Below are 19,647 nucleotides of genomic sequence, written 5' to 3'. Positions count from 1 at the left end.
TGTTGTGCTGAGCCATCTTGTACAATATCCTTAACTGTAGTAAAATAATTACAAACAACATCTGTTCTCCTACTTAGGGTAGAAGAGCAAAAGCCCAGGACACATAAGATGAACTCAGGAGTTAAAAATTAAATCATAGTTAATTAGAAATCGTAAAGGGAATAGGGAAAGCACAGAGCAGGAGAAACAAAATCGTGAGAGACAGGAAAAACATGCTGTGAAGGATGGAGAAACTGCAGTGAGTGGTAAACACAGCTAGAGAGAGAAACAGACAGACAACACATGAGCCCAGCAAGAGAGAGACACCCATGGAATACAGAAGGAAACAAAGCAAATGGAAGCCCGGTTGGCAGAGTTGAGTGCTCTGGTGTGTTTTCCCTAAGATGCTCAGTTGGCAGAGTGGCATGGAATTCCTTACCTTGTTTTCAATCCCTGATATTTTTTCTTCTGATTGATAAGTCTTTGTGTGATGCATTCCATTGAGTTTTAAAAAGTTCACCTCTGTGAACTCCAAACAGGTTAGACCTGAAAGGGTTGTTTGCCTTCTAACCTCCTCTTGCCTTTCAAAGGATAATTTATAAACCTCCTCTCTCTTGCTGTAGACTCAGTAAAGCTTTTAGTCACTGAGAATTCCATTTGTGTGAATTACCCCAAAGAAATACTCTGAAAGAACAAAGCTATAAAGCCATGAAAATAGCCTTGTATGCCTGTAGCAAGGCACTGGGAAACATTCACCTTATCCAGTAGACAAAACATATATAATCAGCTCTAGTGCGGCGGTGCTCAACCTGAGGGCCGAGACCCTGTTGGGGGTCACACATAATATCCTGCATCTCAGGCATTTATATTAACAATTTATAACGGAAGCAAAATTACAGTTATGAAGTTTATGATGGAGAGATCACCACAGCATGAGGAACTGTATCAAGGGGCCACAGCATTAGGCAGGTTGAGAATCACTGCTCTGGTAGAAAGCTGCATGTCCAAATGAGTAGATATCCAAATAGTGTTGTCAAAGGATTTCGTATGACTTGCATATATGTCTGCATGCATGTATGTTTTCAGTTAGATAGTTAAGCGTGGGGCTGCAAAGATAGCTCAGTGGTTAAGAGTACTGTCTGCTCGTCCAGATGACCCAGGTTCAATTCGCAGCACCCACGTGGCAACTTGTGACTGTCTGAAACTCCAGCTCCAGGGGATTTGACACCCTTACACAGATATATGCAAAATACCAATAAACAGAAAATAAATAGAAAATAAATAGTAAATAAATAAATTTTAAAAAAAGTTGTGTGATTACAACCATTTTGAAAAATAGCTGCAAATAAAACAAAACCTTATATATTTCAAAATATGCTCTGGAAAGTAAATATACTTAGTTGTGTGGTAAGGACAAGCTGGTCTATTACTATTTATATCTGGCAGTTAGTTCAGGGAGCGCACTGTGTTTTTTTCCAAGTGTGTATTTTACAGTCAGCTTGTCTTATTTGGTTCTGAATAGCCTGTTATCTGTAGATTTCGCTTGTGAATAGCAGACCTTAAAGGAGTTATAGTACTTAACTTTTGTTTGTTTCTTTTCTAGGCCAAGATAGCCAGATTGACCAAACGTTTTGGAGCAGCCAAAGATGATCTTAAGAAAAGACAAGAAGTAAGCATTTCTGTTCTGTGTTCATTATCCTAGTGTTCTGTTGCTCTGAAGAGACTCCATGATTGTGGCAACTCTTATAATGGAAAACATTTAACTGGGGCTGGCCTATAGTTTCAGAGGTTTAGTCATTGTCCTCATCACTGGCAGACATGGTGCTGGAGAGGAGCTGAGAGTCCTACATTCTGATGGGCAGGCAGTAGGAAGAGAGAATGACGCTGGGCCTGACTTGAGCACTTTAGAATCTCAAAGCCCTCCCTCAGTCACACACTTTCTCCAACAAGGCCTCTTTTCCTAATAGTGCCCCTTCCCAGTATCCAAGCATTCTTATCTTTGAGCCCATGAGGGACATTCTTACTCAAATTACCACATTCCATTCCTTGGCTCCCATAGGCTTGTTGTCATATCATAATGTAACACATTCAGTCTAACTCCAAAGTCCCCGTAGTCTGTATCGTTCCAGTACTGTTAAAATGCCCAGAGTTTAAAGTCTCTTCTGAAACTCAAGGCAATCTCGTACATGTAACCCCCTGTAAAATGAAATTTGGAAACCAGATCACACACTTCGAACAAACAATAGCACGGGATACATATTACCATTCCAAAGGGAGGAAAGGGAGCATAGTAAGGGAATACTAGACCAAAACAAGACTGAAAACCAGCTGGGAAAACTGCGAACTCTTCCAGCCCATGTCTGATATCAAAGTGCTCTTCAGATCTTCAACTCCTTTCAGCTTTGTTGAATGCAGCACACTTCTTTCTCTCGGGCTGCTTCCACTCCTTGTTAGTAGTGCTCTGGCAGGTACCCATGACTCTGGCCATCTCCAACAACTCGGGGTCTTTCAGACAGTGCAGGCTTGACCTTCACAGCTTCATGCAGTGTCCTCTCTGGACCTCCATGCCTGGCCTTAGTGGCTTTCCTTAGCTACAGTGGGAGATTCCATAACCTCTTTCTTATATCCTTGATTCTAAAGCCCGAACCATGTGGCCAAAGCTGCCAAGTTCTGCTGTTTGCTAGGGGTGGAACGTGTTTCAAATACATTTTTACCAACTTTCTGTTTTCAGTTGTTTGTTTTTTTTTTTTCCACTAAATAAGTTTGGATGTCCTGAAACTTGATCTGTAGATCAAACTAGCCTCAAACTCAGAGGTCTGACTGTCTCTCCCTCTTGAGTACTGGGGAAAAAAAGGCATTGCATCACTACACCCAACCCTAAGTTTTTTTTGTTTTGTTTTGTTTTGTTTTGTTTTTAATTTTCGAGACAGGGTTTCTCCGTAGCTTTTTTGGTTCCGGTCCTGGAACTAGCTCTTGTAGACCAGGCTGGCCTCGAACTCACAGAGATCCGCCTGCCTCTGCCTCCCGAGTGCTGGGATTAAAGGCCTGGCTCCCTAAGCTTTTTTTAAATTCCTTTTCATACATTAGAAGCTTAACTGAGTGGGATTTTACCTTGAGATTACCATTACCTTTATTCCACCTGGTAGCAGGCTGTTTTTTGTCTTTTTCTCTTTTTAAATATGTTTATCTCTGAGCACAGTACTTAACTCTGTTATACTTTCTAGCGGTGCCTTCTTTTCTCTTTTCTCCTCAGACTGTATATTTTGTACTTTTTCTTACTCAGGCCTTCTTTTCATTATAGATCTGCCTAAGACTGTCCACTAATACCATGCAACACAGTCAAGATGAGGCCGTTTTGAAATCGCCTCTGCGAGGGACATTAATCCAAAACTCTTCAGTTTACCTCAAGCAGATTTTTTTGGAAAAGGGCAAAAAGCAGCCACATTATTTGCCAAGATACCACAAAATAATGACCTGTAGGCCACTTAACTAATTTTATTCTTCTCTGAAAGCTCTTGAGCCCAGCCTTCATAATTGATTGCTCTCAGCACCACTGTCTTTCACATTTCTACTAGAATGGCCCATTTAGCCCCCACTTAAAGTGCTACTGCTTTCCCAATCCAAAGTCCACGTTTTGCCAACAGGAAACATGGTCCAGCTTATCACAGCAATACCCCAGTCCCTGGTACCAACGCCTGTTTTAGTTAGGGTTTCTATTGCTGTGAAGAGACACCATGACTATGGCAACTCCTATAATGGAAAATATTTAGTTGGGACTGGCTTCCAGTTCTAGAGGTTACAAATCTCTAGGGTGGGAAGCATGGTGGCAACAGGTAGACATGGTACTAGAGAGGTAGTTGAGAGTTCTATATTGGCAGTCAGCGGGAAGAGTGACATCAGAAACTTCGAAGCCCACCCCAGTACATACTTCCTCCAAGGACCCTGCTTCTCCGAATAGTACCACTCTCTGCTGATCAGACATTTAAACCTATGAGCCAAGGCGAACAATTCCTTTTTTTTTTAAAGTTATTTAGTTTTTATTTTATGTGCATTGGTGTTTTAGCTTGCATGTGTGAAGGTGTCAGAACTTGTGGTGTTGTAGTTCCAGACAGTGGTGAGCTGCCATGTGGATGCTGGGAATTGTATCCAGGTCCTCTGAAGAGCAACCAGTGTTTTTAACCGCCAAGCCATCTCTCCAGCCCCCGACAATTCTTCAAACCAGCATTTAATGACCTGTGTTATTTTAGGAGGTGCTGACTACCATTTCCTTTATGTATGCTGTGAGATTTGCTTTCTTCCTGGATGTTTAGTGTGCCTTAGTCTTCGAACTGAGCTTTTAGATGGATTAGTTCTCTTCAGTATTCTTAGATGTCTGCATTTTTATTAATCTGTTGAGGTTGCAGAATTCTTGAAGCTGTGTTTTCTGTCTTTAAGTCTGGCATCTTACCTAACATGCGAAGCACTGGATTATATCCCAGCATTCCATGGGACGGGACATGGTCCTATATACATGCCCGTGATCCTAGCGCTAGAGAGGAGGGAGGAGAGGATAAGGCTATAAACTTGGCCGATAGTTTCATGCCAGCCTAGACTATGTAAAACAAAGGTTATATTTTGGAGATTTGTCTTACCTCGTTTATTTCTTTATATATTCTTTCTTTTTTTTAATATTTATTTATTTATTTATTTATTTATTTATTTATTTATTATGTATACAATATTCTGTCTGTGTGTATGCCTGAAGGCCAGAAGAGGGCGCCAGACCTCTTTACAGATGGTTGTGAGCCACCATGTGGTTGCTGGGAATTGAACTCAGGACCTTTGGAAGAGCGGGCAATGCTCTTAACCACTGAGCCATCTCTCCATCCCCTCTTTATATATTCTTGCTAGTGTCTTAGTTTAGTTTATATTTTCACTTGAAACATTTTACTCTTTCTATGTCCTCTTTTATTTCCATTTTCTTTTCTTTCCTTTCCCATGTTCATCCATTGTGCTGTTGGGATTGGAAAGTAAGAGAGCTTTAGATTTCATATATTGTCAAGAAAATGAAGGAAAAACTTGTGAAGCAAGTGGGTCTCCAATGGGTACCAAAGTTACCACCCCCGGGCCTCGATAGAGAAATCTGGCTGCCTTTGTAGAACTGAAGAGATTGTCAAATGTTGTTACCTTAATAGTATATTTCATTAGTTTTATTTAAAATGTGGAGTGAAACGGTTAATATTATTTCAAAGAAAAAACAAGCTTTGTAAAACCAATCAAATCAAAAGATAAGAGAAGTTGCAGCAGCGTTGTAACATTCCTAGCTTTAAACATGTGCAGGGCTTAGAGCCTTTCATCTCTGCAATGAACAGCATTGCTCTAAACTTCGCTTCAGTGCAGAGAATGCACTGAAGAGCTTGCTGCCCAGCCAAAACTGCTGCTTACTGCACTGAAGTCTTTGCCTTGCACATACACAGCATCTCCAGATGACCACAGAGCCCTACGAAGTATTTCGAGAAACATTCGAGAAAATTGCCAGCTCGAAAAGAGAAATAAATTGTGTAGAACTAACTAAAAGGAAAACCACCTGAAAGAAAAATTACTGAAGTTGCCACCTGGAGATTGACAGGATGAGAAGATTTGAAGTTTATGAAGAAAGATTTCCACAAGAAAATAGGAAAAGACAAAGTAGTGATGTCTGATCCGGCAGTGCTTTTCTATTGCATTACTTAAATAATAGATCGGATATTGAGAAAGCACTTGAACGCTCTTTCTTTCCCTTTTCTAGCAATTCCTATATATTGGGTTTTATTTTTTCACTTTGGTATTTCCCCCCTCTTTCAGAGCCCTCCAAACCCACCTGTATCACCAGGAAAGCCTGCCAGTGATGTCAGCAGCAATAACAATGTGACCTACAGGTAAGAACTGCAGTTTGTTCATTGTGTTTTACTGAGAAAGCAAGTCTCTGCTTAGTCTTGGCACACAATTGTAAATGCTTAAGCAGCGGTAAATGACTCAGGTCATAGTTGCTTTTCTACTTCCCCTTTTTATTATGTATTGCCTTTGCTAATTTATTAGAATTTTTCTTTTGTTAAATTTTTTTTCTTTGCTTTTGCAATATTTAGGATTAAATCTAGAGGCCACCACTCCCCAGAACCCTACATGTTTCTTTAAGAATATGTCATTAATAAGTTTTAGCAGTTGAGAACTGCTTTGGTCCTTGATGAGAGAGAATATGCCATTGCCTGTATTCAGTCTTTAGGTAACTGATAACAGTGGAATATGGCAAAGACTCTTCTGCTATGTTAACTGGCATTCATCCTTGTGTATGAACTGTGGCTTCAGGCATAGGGTATAAGCCCTATATCTTACCCTTTTCCCACCATGGATCACTGTTTTTCCTGTTTCTGTGGCTTCCCCCTTGGATCACATAGTCATTGACTGTACATGTATCTGTTTCATAGAAATGCAGGCACGGTACGACAGATGCTGGAGTCGAAAAGAAATGTTAGTGAGGGTCCACCGCCATCCTTTCAAACTCCTGTGAATACAGGTAACTTTTTTAAATACCAAAAAATACATTTTCTTGGACCCTAACATCTTTGGTTCTCTTATTAAACAGGACACTTTGGTATAAATATGAATATATTTCAAAAAAATTGAGGATTGTAAGTAAGTACACATGAAAAGAGAGACGCTGAAATTCCTAGGCTAGTATTTCTCAGGTCTCTTCTCTAGGGCTTTTACAGGCTCAGGGAATGGCTAAGTACTCCAGAGAATTTTTGAGTTAAACTAATTGGTACTAAAAATTGAGTTAAAATAAAAATGTAAGGACTAATAATAAGCCCAGAGGCAGGCGGATCTCTGAGTTTAAGACCAGCATGCTCTATGTAGTGAATTCTAAGGCAGCCAGGGCTACATAGTGAGCCCTTGTCTTGAGTAATCAAAAACCACACAGAAGTGAATTATAATAATCCTGTCATGTGCATAGAAACTTTTCAAAATAGAAAATAATTGTACTTTAAAAAAAATTAGTTAAAGAGCTAAGATCTGAGTTTATTTCACAGAGCCCGCAGTAAATAGATAAGACAGACAGAGGCAGCCACCTCACTTGGCTGTCTCAGTGTTAGAGAGGGGAGCAGACTCTGGCCAGCCAGCCTACATGGTGAGCTCCAGGCCAGTGAGCGACCCTGTCTCAACCTAGGAAGAAAAGGGAGATGGAGAGTGGTGCCATCAAGATGTAGAAGATTGCATGGGAAAGTGCCAGTGACTTAGTGACAGATACCGAAGGAGAAAGGGGATTGGCACTGGAGGAATGACACTTAACACATTCATGTACACACATGAGCATGCATGTACATATAAATATCCCCCAAAACAGTGATGTATTGCCTTTTACATATTTCTTTAAAATCTTGGTTAAGATGTTAAGCAGCTAAAGCTGGTTGGATTCTTAGGTCTGTATCTTCTTTCAGTCTCTTCCAGTCTGCTGACTTCATCTGTGAAAGAAATGCAGCCTCATAGAGACAGATGGAAACGGGCTAGATAGCTGGACACTGCCCATTGATGGTAGTTTCTGTGGAACTAGTGCAGAGCCGACTCAGAAATCATAGGCTTTTCTCATTGTTTTTCTCTGTCACTCTTTCAAGAAAATAGGTCCTGCTAGGCCTTGTAGCGCAGACCTGTAATTCCAGAACTCAGCAGGCTGTGGCAGGTAGATTACAATTCAAGGCCAGTGTATGATTTTACTGGAGGGTGGAATGTAATAGAAATGGTAGCTTTTACTACTACTTTAGTGAAATTTCCTTTTTTAAATACTGTAGTAAAGTATTTGTTAGTGAAGAAGTTAGTGTGACAGGAGTGGTTGGCACCTCTGTTCTACCTTGGATTTTGTAGTTTTCTCCTTATCCATGGTGTCATTTTCCATTGTTTGTTACCACGGTCTATTAATATTGCATGGAGCATTCCACTAATAATTTGTCTTTTATTGTGATAATTGTTTTATTAGGTATTATTGTTTTTTTACTATGCCCAATTTCCAAATAAACTTAACATAAGGATATGTGTACAGTCATGTACCACATAATGACATTTCAGTGAGTTGCGAATCAGTTTTAAACAGTTATCTGGGGAGACCGCAATGGAGTTGAGACCATAGCTGTTTACTATAGTAGCTTAGCATGTTACTCCTGAGTATGCTATGTTCATGTGAGCAGAGCTGCAGCATTGTGAGCTGTACAGACTGTAGAAAATAAAACTGTATAGGGTACCCAGTGACAACTGTTACCCATGGTTTACTGAAACTGATATGTAATTTTATGCTTGTAGTAGCTGCATCTATTTTATATTTACTGTCTCGTTTGACACATTGATTGATCTATCCCAGGTAGATTTGTACAGTCTTGTGATCATACAACATTGGAATTATGTAATGACGCATTTCTCAAAACATACTCATGTTGTTAAGGGTTACGCGGCTGCATAGGAAAAGCGCGGTGTGTGTAAGGTTCTTTGTTGTCTGCCTTATGTATCACTGGGACTCTTAGAATGAAGGATGTTAATGTCCGCAGATATGGACTTGCTGAACTAAGTAAGCCAACAGGCATTCACCTTTTGTCCAGATAGTGCAAAAGTCAAATGTCTCATTACTATTAGGAAAACAGCTTTGACGTTGTAACTTTGTGCAATGTTCCCAGGAAACCATAGGTATCTCTCTGCACTCACTGAGAATTTCTGCTCTGGGGTACCTATGTTTTTAGAAAGACTAGATATCTCAGTAGTCAATTAAGTTACATTTTAAACCTGTGTCAGTGAGACTAAACCTTAGTAGTTGAGTCGTAAGCTACTGTAAATCTCCGGTTTAGGACTTACTCTTCCCTCTTTGGTATGTGTGTGTTTTGTTTCTTAATTGATCTCCACTTTCTACTCAGTGCTTTCCTCTCTATCAGTTGTGTTTCTAGACTCTTCTCTAAGGGTCGCTCCTCCCAGAGTGAGTTCTTTTTCAAGGATCTCAGTAAGGATATGTAGGAGTCCTCCAGGTCCAGTGGTGAATAGTGCCATCAGCTTCACTAACTAATGCCAGTGCTTTCCAGACTTCCTACCTCAGCTAGGTACATACTGTCGATGTTTTAGGCATTAATAATGTTTAGAATGAGGTTTTAAAAATACTTACATAGTTTTACTTAGTTTTCAGTATTTTTTAGTTGTTTTTCCAGTTAGTTCCTCTGAAGTAAACATTGTAATTTTCAAGAGCTGTCTTGATATTGAGATAATAATCTTATATAGTAACATTAAATTATGTGGCGTTCCATAAAGACACCAAGTGTACACAGAAGTGCTCCTAAACATTCCAGGGTTTTCGAACTTAAACCTGGAAACTTCTTTGTGGTGGCTTTTCTGTATAAAATATATTCAGCTTGTGACTTATCTTTTGCTGATAATTTAAGGTAGTTATCTAGACTCAGACTTGTGTTTTTCTTTGTAGTGTCGTCAGCCAGTCTTGTCACTCCTCCGGCGATTGTCAGTAGTCAGCCTAAACTGCAGCCTTCGGCGACCTCAGGTTCTCTGCCAGCAGCGTCTCTTCTTCCTGCTCCTAACACAGCCACAGTCGTTGCCACTACTCAGGTGCCTAGTGGAAACCCTCAGCCTACAATCTCCCTGCAGCCCTTGCCAGTGATTCTGCATGTCCCCGTTGCCGTATCCTCTCAGCCTCAGCTCCTGCAAAGCCATCCAGGGACTATCGTGACGAATCAACCATCTGGCAGCGTTGAATTCATATCTGTGCAAAGCCCACCGACAGTGAGCGGGCTTCCCAAAAATCCAGTATCCTTGCCGCCCTTGCCAAACCCCACCAAACCAAACATTCCGTCAGTGCCCAGTTCTAGTATTCAGAGGAACTCTTCCACCAGTGCTGCACCCTTGGGGACAACCCTCGCTGTGCAGGCTGTTCCCACTGCACATTCTATTGTGCAGGCCACAAGGACTTCTTTACCCACGGTAGGCCCGTCAGGACTTTATAGCTCATCTAACAATCGAGGCCCAATACAGATGAAAATCCCAATATCTGCTTTTAGCACTTCATCTTCTGCAGAACAGAATAGCTCTGCCAACCCGCGAACCGGTAAGTTGCTTTGCTTAGTACCAGAAACGAAAGCACATTGATTCAGTAATTAAGCTCTTCCTAGCTTCATTGGAAAAATGGAGTAAATAGAATTGGCTTGATTATTTTTAGTAATTTTCTGAATGCCTAATGTAAAATGATGCGATTAAAGTAGAGTGTGAGAGAAGTTTATTTCACTGTGCTTTCTTAGTGAGTCATGATATTTGTATATCTTTATGGGATCTGTCACAATTATTTGATTCACGTACATTGCATGTAATAATCAGTTCAGAATGCTGGATTCTTTATCTGCTTCAAGAAATGAATTTTAGTATTTCGAGACTTTAATGTTTTTTCTTTTGTCATAGATGATTTCAGTCAAGTAGTTAGTTCCTATCCTGTGCCCTAAAAAGCAGAGGTCCTCTTGCCTTACTGTTTCAGTGCCCCTTATACTTGCCATCTCTCCTCCCCTTTGCTCTTCCCAGGTAGAAAGAAATTTTGGTTGAGAAATTAGCATTTCTATTTTATTTTTTAGTAATTTATTATTTAGTAATTTTGGTGAGTTTTTTTTTTTTTTTTGTTACTTTGTCAGTTTTTTGTGTTTTGTTTCTTGGTTGTTTTCTTCCCTGGAGCTAAGGACAGAACCAGGTCCTTGTGCTTGCTAGGCAAGCACTCTGCCCCAGAGCTTGAGCCCCACCCCACATTGGTGAGGTTTTATACAGGTTTGTAGTTTGCATTGTGTGTTCTATTTGTTTTTATGGTAGATTAGGTGAACCAGGACAGTTGAGTATCTAATTTTAGAAGTTTATTGTAAGAGCGAATTAAAAACCATTTATCACCAGGAGATGGTGGTACATGCCTTTAATCTCAGCACTTGGGAGGACAGGTGGGCAGATCTCTGTGAGTTCAAGGCCAGCCTGATCTACAGAGTGAGTTTTTGGACAGCTAGTACTACACAGAGAAACCCTGTCTCAAACAAGCAAAAAAAACCCCACAACAACAACAACAGTAAACCAGTAATCTTCTACCCAGTGGGGAACACACTGTGCATTCAGCACCCAGCGTCTTCTAAAGCTGAACAATTAAAAAAAAATAGTTCTTTGCTTGCAAAAATGTTTGGCTCATTATTTTCTGTCATTTTCCATAAGACATATTGCCTAATTGTATTTTACTTCAAAATATAAGATGAATTTGACTGCAAATTTATTTAAAATTGTACAGCTCTTGGTCTGGCTGTCCTTGATCAGACTGTCCTCAGATTTGCCTGCCTTCCCGTCCTAAGTGCTGGGATAAAGGTGTGTGCCACCAGGCCTGGACACAAAACCATTGCTGATGCTTGCATTACTAACAGAGATGTTTGCTTTTAATCATGTCAGAGGACAAGCAAGATTAACTTCATTGTTTTTCTGATTTCTTTTCACAGAATTTTTTATATTTTTAATATGTCAGATTATTTATAGTGCACTTTATTTTATGTGATATTTGTACAGGATAAATATGAAATTTTGAAACAAAGTTGATTTTTTTTTTTAATGATCTTCTGGTCTATTTTTATAAATATAGAACTTTACTGTGAGACCGTGGCCTGTAAAGAAAATTAGAGTGTGTGCTTAATGTTATGAATGCTTGTACCTTAAATATATGCATTTCAGATTATAATTTCATTAACGTGTTCCCTTTAACAGTTTGTAAGCATTAGAAAAGGGCTTGTTATAGAATTATGTAGCTGATGAGCTGTTTTAATAACAATGAGTCATTCTGTTTCATTTTTATGTAAGATTAATACTTCCCATAATTATTAATTACCATAGCATTCTGTTTTTGATATATATTTATGCTTAAATGTTTTTATTTTAGCATTTAATATATTCATATAACTATAAAGTATTAAAGTTACTTTCATTTGAAATCACATTTCATTTGTTCTTACAGATGAATTACTGGCCGTTACTAATGAGTATTAGTGGTGTTTCCACAATTAACTGGAAAGTGATTATGTAAGAACATGTATTCTAAACTGGGTGGTGGTTGTGCACGCCTTTAATCCCAGCACTTGGGAGGCAGATCCAAGTGGATCTCTCAGTTTGAAGGCAGCCTGGTCTACAGAGAGAGCTCCAGGACAGATAAGGCCACACAGAAAAACTCATTTCAAAAAATCAAAATAAAAAAAAAAGAACACCAAAAACCATATTCTTTGACCATGCCTAAATTCAGAGATTATACTCATATACTCATTATAAATCATACTCATAGTTTAAGCTGGAATCAAATGATATTATGTACACAATCTTCTGTCTACATGTATGCTTGGATGCCAGAAGAGGGCACCAGATCTCATTACAGATGGTTGTGAGCCACCATGTGGTTGCTGGGAATTGAACTCAGGACTCCTGGAATAACAGCCAATGCTCTCAACCTCTGAGCCACCTCTCCAGCCCCCTAAACATCTTTCATTCCAAAATATGGGAAGACTAGAATTTAAATATCACTAAGCAGTTACTTCTTCACCCATCATGTCCCATTTCTCCTCATACGGTTATCCAGACCTTCAATAGAATACTACCAGTTTGTACCTTGAGGACTATGGTAAGACTGAAGTAGAGAGATGGCTCAACAGTTAAGAGCACTTGCTGCTCTTACAGAGGTTCTGGGTTCAGTTCTAAGCACCCATATTACAAAACTAATAACTATTTGTAATTCTAGCTCCGGAAGATTGAACACCCTCTTCTGACCTTCAGAGGCATCTGCATACTTGTGATATAATATACAGACATTTAGGACAGACAGTCAGACATTCAGACACATGCACATGAAAAATAGAAATGGTTCTTAAAAATAACATAATCCATCAAGCTAGTAACAAGTGTCCTGCATGATAGGAAGATTTTAAGCCATAATTTGATTTCGTATCCTAGTTAATTTTGTTGATTGATAGATGATTTCTAACTTCCTACTTTGAGAAGTAACTCAGGTAAATAGTAGAAGGTGAAAAATGCTCTGGGATTGAAGAATGCTGCATTAAAAATTGAGGGAATTTGCTGAGCGATAGTGGCCTTTAATCCCAGCACTTGCAAGGCGGAGGCAGAGTCAGAGGCAGGTGGATCTCTGTGAGTTCAAGACCAGCCTGGTCTACAGAGTGAGTTCCAGGGCAGCCAGGGCTACACAGAGAAACCCTGTCTTGGGAAAAAACAAAAAAAAAAACAACAAAAAAATCAGAAACAAACCAAAATAAAACAAAACAACAAATATTGCAAATCTAGAGAAAGGTTACAGTTTTGTGAGTAATTAATTTATCCTTAGACAGTTATGCCAAGAGTAGAATCAGTCTGGATAACAAAACAGCATATGCACACATACATACACACACACATACACACGCATGCACATACATACATACATACATACATACATACATACATTAATGTGTATGCAAAAAACAAACGATGTTTTTGTAATATTGCCTAGTTATATTAATTCTTTGGCAGGTAAAACTTTATGATAAAAGTCTTTAAGGAAATAATACATATATACTATATGTTAATATATTACATAGAATATATATTCTGTATATATAGTTTTTGAAACAAGGTCTTAACATAGTTCTGGCAGGCCTAGAGCTTGCTATGTACATCAGGCCTCTGTCTCACAGAGCTCTGCCTGCCTCTGCTTTCCAAGAGCTGGGATTAAAGATGCATACCACTACATCCTGCCAAATTTAAAATATATTTTAAAAAGTAAGTTTATATTAACATATTTCTCCAAAAATAAAATTAAAGCAAGATTGAAAACATTAGTTTCCTGCCCTTGGATTTTAACATGTGGATGTTTTTCTTCATCAATTATATATATACATATACACACACACACACACACACACACATACAGAGAGAGTTATATATGTAATATAGACAGTTTTATCAGCTTTTTCACAAATGATCTTCTCTGTATATGTTTTGAGGGTTTGAAATACGGGGATGCCATATTTTGAGCAGGAAGTTGTTTGCCTCCAGAAAAAGGATGGGATGCTGTGACACAGGGCACTCTTGACAATGGTCAGAGCACGGAAGTGAAGAACTGTGGTCGGTGGAAGAGATAGTTCCTCTTCTGTCTGCTAGAGCCTGGGCAGGGATACCCTTGCTTTTCAGTTTTCATAACATAACAATTTTTCGATGGAAACCTAATGCAAGTTAAATGAAAAATGAATACAGGAACGTAATGTGGGTGTATGGGTGATACAATAAATTGCTCAAGCATGAGGACCCCAGTTCAGAGCCCCGACTGTTACACCAAAGTCAGGTCTGGCTGTGGAATCTAAAGCCAGTGTAGGGGTGCGGATATGTGGAGATTCCTGGAGCTCCTTGTCCAACCACCCTGGCCAAATCAATGAACTCTAGGTTCACTGACAGACTACCTAAAAGTCTAAGGTGGCAGCTGATGATGGAGACAGCTGGTGTCATCCTCTTGCCTCCAGCCACAGACGTGAACAAGCACATGCTCCTGCACAAGGCACACAAAAGAAAAGAAATCTGTACTTGAACTGATATGTGCATATGTTTCTCATGGTTGTTCTGACTTCTGTAATGAATGTATTATGGACATTTTCAGTCTTAGATTTTCCCCAAAGATTTTCAAATCTTGTGAAAGAATGATGTTTCACTCGACTGTTTTCTCATCTGTGTTGTGCTCACGTTCAGTTTCATCTCTCCAGCCTTCTTTAGGGTAGTTTACGTTGCCAGGTAATGAGTGTATGAAACTTTAACATTTTTAACATTTATAATATGACTATGAAAATAGTTGGAGAAGAATATAGAAATTACTGTGTGTGTGTGTGTGTGTGTGAAGCATACAGTAAAGAAATTACTCTGTGTAAAGCAACCCTTTACATATTATACATGCTAAGTTTCTGTTTTTGTTTAATTCTCAGAAAACCAAACAAACAGAACAGTAGATTCTTCTGTTAATAAGAAAATGGCAGACAGCACATCACAGGTAAGGTTATTTCCCTTTCCCTCAGAGTCACATGATAAGCAACAGAAAGTGTCATTTTCCTTACATCTGCAGGGTTTTGTTTTGTTTTTGAGACCAGATCTTGTGTAGCCCAGGCTAGTCTCACTCAACTCACTGAATATAAGTTTTCTGTTCCTTTTTCTTCTTTTCTGAGGGAGAGGTTTGTTGTACTTAAAAGTTTTTGTTTAGAGGATTTTAATAAAATTAGCATTTAGACACACTGTCTATGTAGCCTGTCTTAGTGCTTCTCTTCAGGTAGAATGTGCTGTTTGTAGTCCACACTTTCTTCCCCTGGTTGGTTTTCAGCAGCGTCACTGTGGCATATCTGCAGCCCCATTACGAAGCCTTCAGTTTCAACCTGAGTTTCACAGACAAACTCCCTAATTATTTAGAGTCCATCTCAAGATGCCATGTCTCAACAAATTATGATTATCATTACCATATTTCATATGTGATGTTAAGCATTTTGTACATACATTTGGATTAATCTTTATAATTACTTACATGTCTACAGAGATTAATTAATTCGCATAGCTCAGAAGTTGGAATGAAAGCTGCAGCTAGTTTGTCTGATGCTGTCTCTGCAGCCAGTGCTGTTCTCCCTTCTTCTGCTACTGTTGGTTTTGTTTTTATTTTTAAACTTTATTGTCTTATAATGATTTTGGACACTGTACTGAGTTTGGTTAAATCGGATATTTAATGACATAGCCATGTGTTTTTTAAGGAAAAACATTTTAATTCTTTGCAGCCTCTCTGTAACAGTAGTCCTTAGTGTTTTGGTATATTCATAATTGATCACTTAGGGTAAGGTTGACTGATGTTTCCATTGTCAGAAAATGGCACCTACAGCAACTCTGCACAACAGATAGCTTTATTTGTTTAAAAAAAAAAACAAAACTGTAGATGGAAGTTTCAGTCCTGCTCAGTCCCACAGCTGTTCAGTCTCAACAAAATACACAGAGGCTTATATTAGTTAAAAACTGGTTGGCCTATTAGCTCAGGCTTATTATTAACTAGCTCTTACAACTTAGTCACATGGCTTGGTACCTTTTATCGGTGAGGCATTCTCATCTTGATTCCTCTGTGTCTGGTTGATGACTGCAGACTGAGTTTTTCCTGTTCCCAGAATTCTTATAGTCAAGTCTCCCTGCCTATACTTCTGCCTGGCTATTGGGCCAATCAGCGTCTTATTAAACCAAAACAAGTGACAAATCTTTACAGGTGCAAGATCATTATTCCACAGTATAAAACTGTTAGAATTTTGTTAGAAAGTATTTGAAAATTACATTGCATTGCAATAATTAGTATGTATGTATGTATGTATGTATGTATGTATGTATTTATTTATTTATTTATTTATTTATTTATTTATTTATTATGTGTTGGAACTTGTGCTCATGTGCCAAAATGTGCAAGTCGGGGTCAGAGGACAACCTGTGGGAGGGAGTTGGTTCTTTCCTACCACCTTGTGAATTCCAGAGCTCAAACTCAGGTCAGGCTTGGGATTGAGTGCCTTTACCCACTGAGACATTTGCCAGCCCTGGGAGTTTTAGCTCACAACTGTGTTGTGCTGTTGACGTAAAACTGTTGAGATAAAGGCATTTAGGGGCCTAGATTGAACTAGGCCCTTCACCCCTTTTGCCCTTAATGGTTACCACACAATTATTTAGTATTTGCCAGTTGCATCACAGGATCAACCAAGTTTTGTTTTTCAGAGTGGGAAAGCTTCTGGCAATGACTCAAGCGGTGTCATCGACCTCACGATGGACGATGAGGAGAGTGGGACTACACAAGGTACCGAGAGATTCTGGGAGAAAGGCTGTGATGCCGTGTCCCCTCGTAATGTTGGGTGATGTTTTGTGAAGTAGAGTTGATGCATCTGTTTCCCTTTCAGAATGAGAGTGTTTAAAGGTAGTATTAAGAATCAGCAGCAGATCGTGAATGAAGACAGGTTATAGAGAAAAGCAGCAGAGAGCATGCTCACTTATGGAGCGCCTTTGCTTGCCCCGTTGCTCTTTTTAATGAAGCCTTGGCCTCAATCTAGAGTTGAAGGGACTTTGTAGACTTAGGCAGCAGCAAAGTCAGCCAGAGACCCAGGAATCAAGTCTAGCTCTTTGGTGGCTTGCCCTCTTGATTTCTTTGCCCCTCTCCCCTTTGCTCCTCCCTTTCTCTTCCTTTCACTCCCTCTTCTGTGTAGGTGCTTGTAAGTGTATGCCCATTTAATCTTCAATAGAACTTATTTTCTTTGGTGCTATATGCATAAAAATCAGTTTAATAATTCTCATCAGTCAGTTACCCTAATCATTTTCTTAGTTCCAGTATTCAGAAACTTAACTGGATAGATACTAAGCCATAGTCTGTACTTTTATGAATAAATGTTACTTGGTTAGTAATTCTAATTCGAAAAGTCCTGAGTTAAAATTCAGTGGTTTAGCCAGGCATGGTGGCACACACTCTTAATCCCAGCACGTGGAGCAAGGGGCGGATCTTTGTGACTTATGACTGGCCTGGTCTACAAAGTAAGTTCCAGGACAGCCAGGATTTTCACAGAGAAACCCTGTCTTGAACCCCTTTCCTCCCCCATTCAATGGTTTATTTTATTATTAATTTACTCTGATCTTGCCTTTAGTGTCGATTTATGATGTAAATCTCCATTCATAATTCAAAATGTAGTGTTTCTCAGACTTCTTTGGCTATTAGAGTATCCTTGTTCACAAACATGTGTAAAACCATGATGCTAATGCTAATTGTTTTGTTATTGTTTGGTTGTTTGATTTTTTTTTTCTTTTTAATTTGAGACAAATTTGTGTAACCTTGACTGTCCAGGAACTTAATCTCTTAGACTAGGCTGGCCTCAGACTCACAGAGATCCCCCTGCCTCTGCCTCCCAAGTGCTGGGATTAAAGGTGTGCGCCATCACCGCCTGGCACTAATTGTTTTTATCTTGAAGTCAATGAATTTAATAAAAGTTTGACAAAGTTATATTTTACGACATAAGACAGTTGCTTTGGGAGAAATAAAATTAAATGTAGTTAAATCACTGTAGAGCCTTGTAAAGCTGAGGTGCAGTTGATATTTCTCTTGTCCTCCATTGAGGCTGGCCTTGTGCTGGTGTGATGATGGCACTTGTAATGCTAATTTTAAGACTTTCAAATTGTCATTTTAACTGGGGTTTTTTTACTTTTCTTGATAGATGGATTTGACTTTCAGGAATTCTTAAAGCACAAAAATGAACACAGAAGCAGCACGCTGGGAGGTGGAACTGGCCATGAGTTCCAGGCATCCTGCCTGCTAGTGTGCTAGCCTCTTGGGCTGCTTTCATCGCCTCACGTTTGGGTCATCTTAATTCTCCCAATCTAAAGTACATTGTTCTATTGAGACAAGCTGAGTAAACCACAATTATGGGTGATGTTTTAATGAGAAATTCCACAGTATGGAAATGAATGAGGCTCATCTTCTGTAGAAAACAGCTGATGTTCTTCCCAGCCCATCTGAGTGTTCTTCTCATATTAGGTTTGACTGAGATATAGACAGTTATTTTGTAGGCCATCAGAGATCCTTTTTTAATATTTTAAGCCTTTGTACTTTAAGAAACAAATAGTGCTGATAACCGCCATTTACATATGAATCTAAACAAATGTGAGCAATTAAAATTGAAAGTCAGGGGAAGCCATGAGTTCACAGTATTTGTCTAGAAGAATGTCTTTGATACAGGAGTACAAATGTCTTACAAGCATTTTAACAATGAAAGTATTCTAGTCAGTATGATATATTAAATCTAGAAGGTTCTTGCATTGAAAAATGAAATTATCCCTCTAAAAGTGTGAACTGGAATCTGCTAATCAGCAAAAATCTACATAATGAAAACAGAAAGTAGTTTCTGAAGAGGGAAATTTATGTGTAGGTGACAAGCAAAGAAGTTTTCGAGTTAAAAGTCAGGCCTGTGGTGCCTTGTGGTGCCTGTCATCAGCCACATGTTTTATGTTTTCATTAGCAGAGCCCAAGAAGCTGAGTCATCCTGCGCCAGCCATGAGCACTTCTCAGCCCATGCCTCGACCGCTGCAGCCCATTCAGCCAGCACCACCTGCTCAGCCATCTGGAGTGCCCACAAGTGGGCCATCTCAGACGACCATCCACTTACTGCCTACAGGTGAGCTACCGAGTCACCCAGCAGAACCTTAGTTTGTGTATAAGACACTGGTTAAGGAATCCTGGGAAGAATTCAATAAAATCTTAAGAACAGTGCTTCTTACTTTCAAGAGAATGTTTGTGATCTGGCTTTGCTCACTGCCCTTAGGAGCAGCACAGGTAGAAAATAATTATGACATTTTTCTGTGTCCTTGTCCTCAGCTGCTCAGAAGAGCAGAGAAAACTTACCTCTCTGGAAAAGCTACTTGTAATGATTTTGTTCTGAATATAACCAAAGAATTTCAGTGATGGTCATATATATGCATGCATACTTATGCACACACGTACGTATGTATGTATGTATGTATGTATGTATGTATGTATGTATGTAAATAATCTGGGGTCTTAAGCTTGCTATATAAGCAATCTGCCACTAAGGCAGGGTCTGAGGCTAG

General features: G+C 39.2%; 1 protein-coding gene across 5 annotated transcripts in view; it reads left to right on the top strand.

Moving 5' to 3' along the window:
• Nucleotides 1–19,647, top strand: part of Atf7ip (activating transcription factor 7 interacting protein) — an 89,319-nt gene that overhangs the window by 55,188 nt on the left and 14,484 nt on the right. For 4 of the 5 annotated variants that reach the window (XM_057763377.1, XM_057763374.1, XM_057763378.1 and 1 more), the window contains 7 exons: nt 1,583–1,648; nt 5,803–5,876; nt 6,423–6,511; nt 9,443–10,078; nt 14,982–15,046; nt 16,780–16,858; nt 19,059–19,214. In XM_057763377.1, coding sequence (XP_057619360.1) covers nt 1,583–1,648; nt 5,803–5,876; nt 6,423–6,511; nt 9,443–10,078; nt 14,982–15,046; nt 16,780–16,858; nt 19,059–19,214 — 1,165 coding nt within the window. The remainder of the gene's footprint in view (nt 1–1,582; nt 1,649–5,802; nt 5,877–6,422; nt 6,512–9,442; nt 10,079–14,981; nt 15,047–16,779; nt 16,859–19,058; nt 19,215–19,647) is intronic. The other variant, XM_057763375.1, reaches the window with a different exon arrangement.

Source organism: Chionomys nivalis, chromosome 1, assembly GCF_950005125.1.
Source record: "Chionomys nivalis chromosome 1, mChiNiv1.1, whole genome shotgun sequence".
NCBI lineage: Eukaryota > Metazoa > Chordata > Mammalia > Rodentia > Cricetidae > Chionomys > Chionomys nivalis.
This window is presented reverse-complemented; position numbering and strand designations above follow the sequence as displayed.